Below are 8362 nucleotides of genomic sequence, written 5' to 3'. Positions count from 1 at the left end.
AGGGACATCTCGTGGTATAACTGCAGATTGCAGCCACTCGTATCCATTTAAATGTAGTTATCAAAAAATAAAGAATGTATATTTTCTAGGCATCATTGGTTTTATTCATTAGAAGGTGAACTGACCTCACAGGATTCAAACCTGGAATTGCAGTAAATAACAGAGGTTCACAAACTTTTTTGGCTTTTTACCAACAAATAGAACCAACAATTATAGAAAAAACTGTTCATAATTAAAATATGAAGAAAACTTATGTATAATGTGAAAAAGAAAAGAAGAACAGCACTCTGTTTGATCTGGTGTACGCTCCTTACTGGTCAGAGCAAATAATGCATCACAATTTTCCCTTTTTTAAAACAGAAAATTTTATTTCATTTAAATTATATACCCCTTTTCCTGCATTATTAGTCTTTATCCTAGTGACAGCAATCTTATCTAAGCAAATCTAAATAACCAATTTAGCTTAGTTTTACACAGCATTTACCATTTATCACTTGCTCTGATAAATTGCACATGATATACATTTCAATCTGAAAAACTCACACAAAGAGAAAAGACAATTAGGAGAAATTTATTGATACAATCACTTTGTCTTTGGCGCTCAGACCTCGGCAGGAATATAGCGCTGAATTTTGATAGATATGCATGATCAGGAGCAAAGAATAGGGCTGTTTCCCCCCAGGCCTGAAACTGGTGGTGGAGTGGAGATAGATGAAGTTGGTCAGTCTGTAGACTGCTGGTTAGTGAGACGGTCTGCTGAGCTTTATGGGGAGATCCATCGGACTGCGTGAGCTGATACTAGAGCTTCACTCAGGGACCTGGAAGATGGAAGTCCAGTTGGATAACACAGGTTGGAGAACCTGTCCATGATGACGAAGCATGAAGCGACAGTGGAGAGGAAAAACTCCCCGTTGGGAAGAAACCTCTGGCAGAACCAGGCTCAACATGGCGGTCTTCTGCCAGGCTGGTTGAGATGAGATAAGGAACACAGTAAGACTCCGGGAGGAATGACACTCTGATGAAGCTTAAACTACGAAGGTGGAAGGGGGGCTGGAGGTGGGTTGAAACGGTGTCATCTGAATGAAGTCAGACAGCACATCCACCACCTGCGCACTAGGAGGAGACATGATGCGGATTATTTATATATATATATATATATATATATATATATATATATATATATATATATATATATATATATAAATATATATATATATATATATATATGGTTGTGCAAGTTCTAGTACTTAGAATAATAATAGAGATCTGTAATTTTTTATCATAGGTGCACTTCAACTATGAGAGACAAAATGAGAAAATAAATCCAGGCTATCACATTTTCTCATTTTGTCTCTCATAGTTGAAGTGCACCTATGATAAAAATTACAGATCTCTATTATTATCGAGCGACTCTCGTATATATATATGTTTTTTCACATCACAAACCTCTATCACTGAGGTCTTTTAATTAATCAACATGCAACTTAGACTTATGAACTTAGTTTAGAGATAACGTATTCCTACATGGTTGCATTCTTTTTTATTTTGTTATGAGTATTCAATACCACAAAGTAGTTTTGGATGAATGAGTATTCTTTTTTCATTCATTTTGTGCTGTAAATTGTCATTATTTAGAAAAAAGAATACAAAAATTTCCTAAAATATAAGTCTAATTGTAAAGGTAGTGAGTCACTCCAACTAATGAGCTAATGACTACTTGCTTTTAGACCTTTAGAACTCTTTGTGAATACAGGCTCAATATGGCTCCAAGGAAGAACGCGTCTGAGGATATGTAGGAACTAAGAAGAGCGATTGAATTCCTAACCGAGGAGGTTTCCTCGGTCAAAACGCAGCAAAAATGCTGGAAACCACATGTAAGCTATGTGAAAAATAAGCTTGCCAAATGCTGTGCTATTCTTAGCAGGGCGAGTCATATATTGAACCCAAAATCACTAAAAATGCTTTATTTTTCATTGTTTTTGCCATATTTGATTTACTGTGTTGAAGTTTGGGGCAACATCTATAAGAGCACATTACAATCCATATGCACACTACAAAAAAGAGCAATAAGAATAATATGCAAAGTAGGATTTAGAGAGCACACCAATCGATTATTTATACAGCTATATGCATTAAAATTCACAGACCTGGTAAAATTCAAGACAGCGCAAGTAATGTATAAAGTAAAAAACAAACTAGTGGCTAAAAATATAAATGAATTGTTTCAAGAACGAGATGAAAAATATAATTTTAGAGGAGATGCAGTATTCAGAACGAAGACGGTACGAACAGCGTTGAAAAGAATGACTATATCAAGTAGTGGAGTGAAGTTATGGAATAGTCTACAGCCGTGTTTAAAGCAGAGTGTGAACATAAATTTGTTTAAGAGAAGGTACAAAAAATTACTTTTGGATAAATATGTAGAAGAGGAAAGATAAAAAACAGGTAGATTAATATGGAAGAGTGAATGTAACTAGTTAAATGAGCAACTTAGGTCTCTTGATTCATTAGGGATGGGAAACTTAAAAGTTTATACTTCGTCCCATTCCTTTTCGAACAATTTATTATGTTTTATGTATTCATTGTGTTGTGTTGTATTTACACATCTTATATTGTTTTGTTGTTCGAATAAACTGAACTGAACTGAAACTGAACTGAACTGAAAGGTGTTGCCAGTCTTTTCGTAAAACACCAAAGATTTTGACAGATGTACCTTTAATGATGCATGTTACTAAAGATGTTATTTCATCCTTAGAAAGTTCAAGCTGTATAGGAAAATCTTACATAGATTAACAAAGTAAAGCAGTTTGACTAATAAACAATGTTACTCTAATATTGAGACAGATTTCAGCTATAACACCTCTCTAGCTTGTCAGCTGCTCACAAATAGCTAAATAAATTCAGCAGAAAGGTTTGATGAGTTTGCACCTAACAGTTCTAGAACAGGTGCATCTCAATTCTGATGCCAAACAACACCTGATTTTTTTATTTCATTTTCTTCTGGTTGTTTGGCATCATAAACTGCCAGAAGAAATCAAGTGTTTGGATCGTGAATTCTACTGTAGACAGCAATGAGTGTGTGACATTAACTTGAGATTTTCCACACCAGTCACCCTGTTAGATATCTTTAAATCTTATTTGGTTATTTAAAGATACAGATCTGTACAGTAAGTCAAGCAAAACAAAAAATGTTCACTCTTCACTCAATTCTGTTCATTGCTGTTTATTTATATAGCAAAAATTCACAACACATGTTATTTCATGACACTTTGCAGATTGGTGAAATGTTTCTATCAAAGAAAACCAGTTGAATGCATCAAGTCATCGACTTGAGAGACGTTCCTCCTGAATGATGTTGCAGTGATGATTTTTGCTTGCATTTTGTCGTTGACTCTTCAGCAATCCTTCACACCAAACACGCTTGTAGCGACAATGGAGAGGAAAAACTCCCTTTCAGCAGGAAGAAACCTGCATCAGAACCAGGCTCAGTCTGGACATAGAAGTAAATACAAAATGCAATAAATACACAAAATATTTTGCAAGTTCTCGCACTTATAAGTCATGGAGGGGTGTGAATCATAATCACAGTGTCTGATTTTTCTAACTATTTATTTGTATGATACAGCTGCAAAGAAGTATTTAAACATCTGAGAAAATCAATGTTAATATTTTGTACAGTAGCCTTTGTTTTCAATTACAGAGGTCGAAGGTTTCCTGTAGTTTTTCCACCAGGTCTGCACAAACTTCAGGAGGGATTTTGGCCCACTCCTCCTCACAGATCTTCTCTATATCAGCCATGTTTTTGGGCTGTTGCTGATAAACATGGAGTTTGAGCTCCCTCCAAACCATGTACCTCTTAGTGTCTTACCAACAGTAACCATGGAAACGGTGGTCCCAGCTCTTTTCAGGTCATTGACCAGCTCCTCCCCTGTAGTTCTGAGCTAATTTTTCACCTTTGCTAGGATCATTGAGATCCCACGAGGTGAGATCTTGCATGGAGCCCCAGTCTGAGGGAGATTGATAGTCAACTTTAGCTTCTTTCATATTCTAATGATTGCTCCAACATTGTTTCACCAAGATGCCTGGTAGTTTCCCTGTAGCTAGTGATGTTATGAGATCAGCCAAGGCTCAGAGGCGTGTGTTTGAGTAGTGGAGGTGGCGTTTCTGTGAAGCACGTATCAAGGCTTGCTTCATTTAGTGAAGGGGCTGTATTCGATTACATCCGAAGCCCACTATCGCCAAGTTCCGTCCAGAACTTCCAAAGGCATTTAAACAGGCGCAGTATTCAGTCAAAAATTTACCACTTTCCTTGATGGGTCCTTGGCTGGTCCCCTAAAATTATTTTTTAAAGATTAATCTTTAAGCTAAAATATTCTTTCTGTCATGAGTTTTGGACATTAACAGCTAAAGAGTAGTGCCATCTCCTGGTCAGAGCCTGTAATTCAGTGAAAGGGGGGAGTTGGAGTTAAAAAAATATGCTTGCCCAGGAGAAGGAGGGTGTCAGTCCAATGAGTGGAAGTTGGATGGGATTTTGCTGGGAGTTTCAGGGAATTTCGCTGCCATTCAGCTGGTGTTTGATTGTGTGTTTGAGACTTCGTATAAGCTTTAGAAAGTTGCTGTACTGCTTAACCAATGTTTTGGCCAAAGTGACCTATTTCTATTGGTTTTCCCTTTTACCAATAAAGATTGGGTAAAAACACTTCCAAATTAGATTGGTTGGTTTAATCAAAAGATTGGTTGGACACATAACTTCCAACCAGATTAAAACCAAAAACTGTGAAAAAACTATTAATTAAAAATAACAAGCACCTTTCATTTTGCTTATCCTGACATGCATAAATACTGTCTGCTTGAGCGTATGTCACGAAAATAACAGAAAAACCTGCTCAGTTGAGAAGTGGGTAGCACTGCTGCTTTGCTGCAAGACGCATCTGGGGTCAATTCAGGCCCCGGGTCTTTCTGCATGGAGTTTGCATGCTTGGGGTCTCTCCAGGTACTCTGGTTTTCTCTCACAGTCCAAAAACATGACTTTTAGGTGAATTGGCTTCTCTAAACTCCCCTTAGGTGTGAGTGTGTTCCTGAATGGTTGTTTGTCCTGTTTGTCTCTGTGTTCCCTGCGATACACTGTTGACCTGTCCAGGGTGTACCCCGCCTCTCGCCTGTAGACAGCTGGAGATAGGCACCAGTACTCCTCATGACCCCGCTTTTCGATAAGTGTGATGGAAAATGGATGGATGAACGGTGTACCTTTAAAGACCTTCTCCTCTGAGACTTTTTACGCACAAAAAAAAAACTTACAAAAGAATATATTATTCACAAGAAATCATGAACTATATCAAAGGAATTTAAATGGAAATAAAACAAGAAAAACCATTGCAAAAATCAGATTATATTATTAACTGTAGTTCTGCACTCCACCAGTAGATGGTGACATGTTCACATGAAGCTTTATGAACTCTGGGGATTGTTGAAGCATCTCTAGTGTCTTCGGACAGCTCTTTGGTCTCAGCCATGTCAGTAGTTGTATTTTTACTGATTTTTTGGGGTGGACAGGTGCCTTTGTGCAGATAATGACCTTAAACAGGTGCATCTAATTTAGGATAATAAATGGAACGTAGGTGGACATTTTGAAGACAGACTAACTGGTCTTTGAGGGTCAGAATTCTAGCTGATAAACAGGTGTTCACATACTTATTTGCAAATGTATCATAGAAATTAATATATAAAAAATCATAGATAGTGATTTCTGGATTTCTTTTTTAGATTATGTGCTGGGGGGTCAGAATCACAAGTTGACCACATGATGTCCCCATCAGGCAGTAACTTGAGATCTTAGTGTTTTAGCAGGAGAAATAGATCTGTCAAAGTGTGCTCTATCAGGACGTTTTTGTTTTGTTTTCACCTTCAATAATGTCAGTAATGTCAGTAAATGAAAGAATGGACTGGGGTGTGGGAGTTCCTCAGTTTAGGGGACGTGGTTTTGCCTGTTCTTGTTTCTAAATAAATTGTTCAATTTTAATACAAAAAGGGCATAAGAGCTATACTTAACCTTACTGGTAAAGATAAAATGACTTATTATTCTTGGAGAAATCTTCAACTTTAAGGATCTAGGACCTATTTTTATTCATAAGATTCTTTTGGAATTAGAGTTAAAGGCAGATGTACCTTAAGAATTCACAATATATACTCTTTTTTTGTTTGTTTGTTTCTACGCTACAAAAAATGTGTAAAATATTCTTCAACAAGCTAACAAGCTTTTTTCATTAAAAATAAAACTAACAAAAGAAATCCCAGCAAGTTTGCTCCCATAGGCCATAAAATTCCACACCCTGCCACCAGCACTGATAAAGGTGGGCACCAACAGTGTGACCCTTCTTCCTCTATCTACTTACAGCCATTAAAACATGGGGAGCAGCGGTTCAAGTATAGAAAAACCAAAGATAGAGAAAACAACAGTTTTTCTCTCAAAACATGAAGAGGTTTACAGGATCCCCGCTCTCGTATTTGACAGTAAAGAGAAAACTCTGCTTGCCTTTGCAGAGAAGCGGAAAAGTGAAAAAGATGCCACCTCCATGGCACTTGTTATGAAAACTGGAAACCTGAACAGAGAAGAGAACTCGGTGAAAGTAAGTAATAACAAAATTAGTTTTTCACCTTTTTTGTTTTTCTTTTCTGCACAAACATAGTTCATTCAAAAAAGCTAATATCTGATGTGTGATTATTTCCGTTTAAGTGGTCAGAGTCTAAAGAAATTATGACGAAGAAAGATCTCAAAGGAAAACGCCCAATGAACCCTTGCCCGATCTACGCCAAGAAAAGCCACACGCTTTATCTGTTTTTAATCGGGGTTGAAGGAATTATCCCAGAGGCAGGACAGATTTTTTGGGGCATCAATAAAGCCTTTCTGTTCTTCATTTCAACCAAGGATGGCGGTAAAACCTGGAACGATATCACTGAGCTGACTGACAACCTTTCTCAAGTAAAGAATTGGGCAACATTTGCTGTTGGTCCGGGCCATGGCGTTCAAACCGAGACTGGCAGACTGATTGTTCCTGCTTATGCTTATCCTTCCTGTTACAGCTGTTGTGAAGGTGGCCGTAGATGCCTGGCTACTTTATTTTGTTGGTGTGGCCCATTTGGTTGTACAAATTATTGCTGCCCTCCTCCCCATGCGCTGATCATTTACAGTGATAATGATAAGAAGAGTTTGAAAAATGGGAAAATGCTTGAAGAAACATCACTTGAATGTGAAATAGCTGAGATGTCTGATGGGCAAGGTAAGAGGTTAATCTACTGCAATGCTCGAAGCTGGGGAGGCTTACGGGTGGAAGCAGTTGCTAAAGATTGTGAAGATAGTTTCACGAAAGTCACTTCCAAGCTTGTGGAAACAGCTACAGGCTGCCAGGGCAGCGTGGTTTCCTTTCCAGCTCAACCTGAGGAAAGCGGGTTAAATCCAGCTCCTCTGTGGCTGCTTTACTCTCACCCAACCAGTCAGAGTAAAAGAGCGGATTTAGGGATCTATCGGCACAAATCCTCACAAGATCCTGGTGAATGGAGTAAACCCTGGGTCATTAATTCAGGACCCAGTGGTTACTCTGACCTAGCTTACATGGAGGATGGTTTGTTTGCTTGTCTGATGGAGTGTGGAGAAAAATCTGAAATTGAACAGATAGCATTTTTATTTTTCACCTATGATGACGTCCAGCAGGGAATTTCAAAGGAAAGGTCTACAACTCTTAACTCGTCTTACTGTCCTCTTTTTACCCTAAATATTTTTTTGGATGCAAGAATTGAAACCACCATTTTACAATGAAGAGCAGAATAGCAGAATTATATGTATGTAATAAAATTTTCTTTATTTCACAATGCATGTCAATGTATATACTTCAGACCAATTAATTAAAGTCTTGAAAACTTGTTCAACATGTGAGCATCAGGTTTTTCTTTATCAAATGTATTACAAGGGTACACATTTAGAGTAACCAAATCTAAATCCTACTTGACTCTAAACTTATCATGTCTTGTGGGTTCTGTAAAGCCTCCTCCTCACTAAGGTGAGGAACATGCTCACTCTGGGTGGCAGGAAGTTTGTTTTGTTTCTGTAATACCTCTGCTTTTATTTTAAAGACATCTAAGCTCTCTCTTTCTTCTGAAGGCAGGACTCTGTGGCTCAATAGAATACCTCAGTAAGAGCAGTTAAGACGTTGCAGAGGTACGTCTGCAGTCCCCAGAATTAGCACCATTTGAATAGTGTTTGCAGCAGTGATGTGCAATGCATTGGTACCTGGGCCTTCACTCAACTTTTTTATATCTATATATGAACTGTTAGGAACCAATTTTAACAGAAACAAGAGCTTGCCAA

The 8362-nt window shown here is 37.8% G+C and overlaps 1 protein-coding gene across 1 annotated transcript; it reads left to right on the top strand.

The window, feature by feature from the left end:
- The first annotated feature begins 6393 nt into the window (after positions 1 to 6393).
- Positions 6394 to 7813, top strand: LOC119774856 (sialidase-3-like). The gene is made up of 2 exons (XM_038272564.1): positions 6394 to 6626; positions 6734 to 7813. The coding sequence occupies exons 1-2, from the start codon at positions 6405 to 6407 to the stop codon at positions 7811 to 7813; spliced, it is 1302 nt and encodes a 433-aa protein (XP_038128492.1). The 5' UTR covers positions 6394 to 6404.
- Positions 7814 to 8362: the final 549 nt, after the last annotated feature.

The sequence above is a fragment of the Cyprinodon tularosa genome, unplaced genomic scaffold (assembly GCF_016077235.1).
Source record: "Cyprinodon tularosa strain WSP-4 unplaced genomic scaffold, ASM1607723v1 ctg837, whole genome shotgun sequence".
NCBI classification, from domain to species: Eukaryota; Metazoa; Chordata; class Actinopteri; order Cyprinodontiformes; family Cyprinodontidae; genus Cyprinodon; species Cyprinodon tularosa.
The sequence above is the reverse complement of the archived record's forward strand: the minus strand, read 5'-3'. Positions and strand labels throughout refer to the sequence as shown.

What these genes read in the sequence shown, in the direction of transcription:
- LOC119774856 (XM_038272564.1), top strand. Translation starts at nt 6,405, where the DNA reads ATGGGGAGCAGCGGTTCAAGTATAGAAAAACCAAAGATAGAGAAAACA. An exon ending in GAGAAGAGAACTCGGTGAAA is followed by an intron (nt 6,627 to 6,733) that starts GTAAGTAATAAC and finishes TTTCCGTTTAAG; the next exon opens with TGGTCAGAGTCTAAAGAAAT.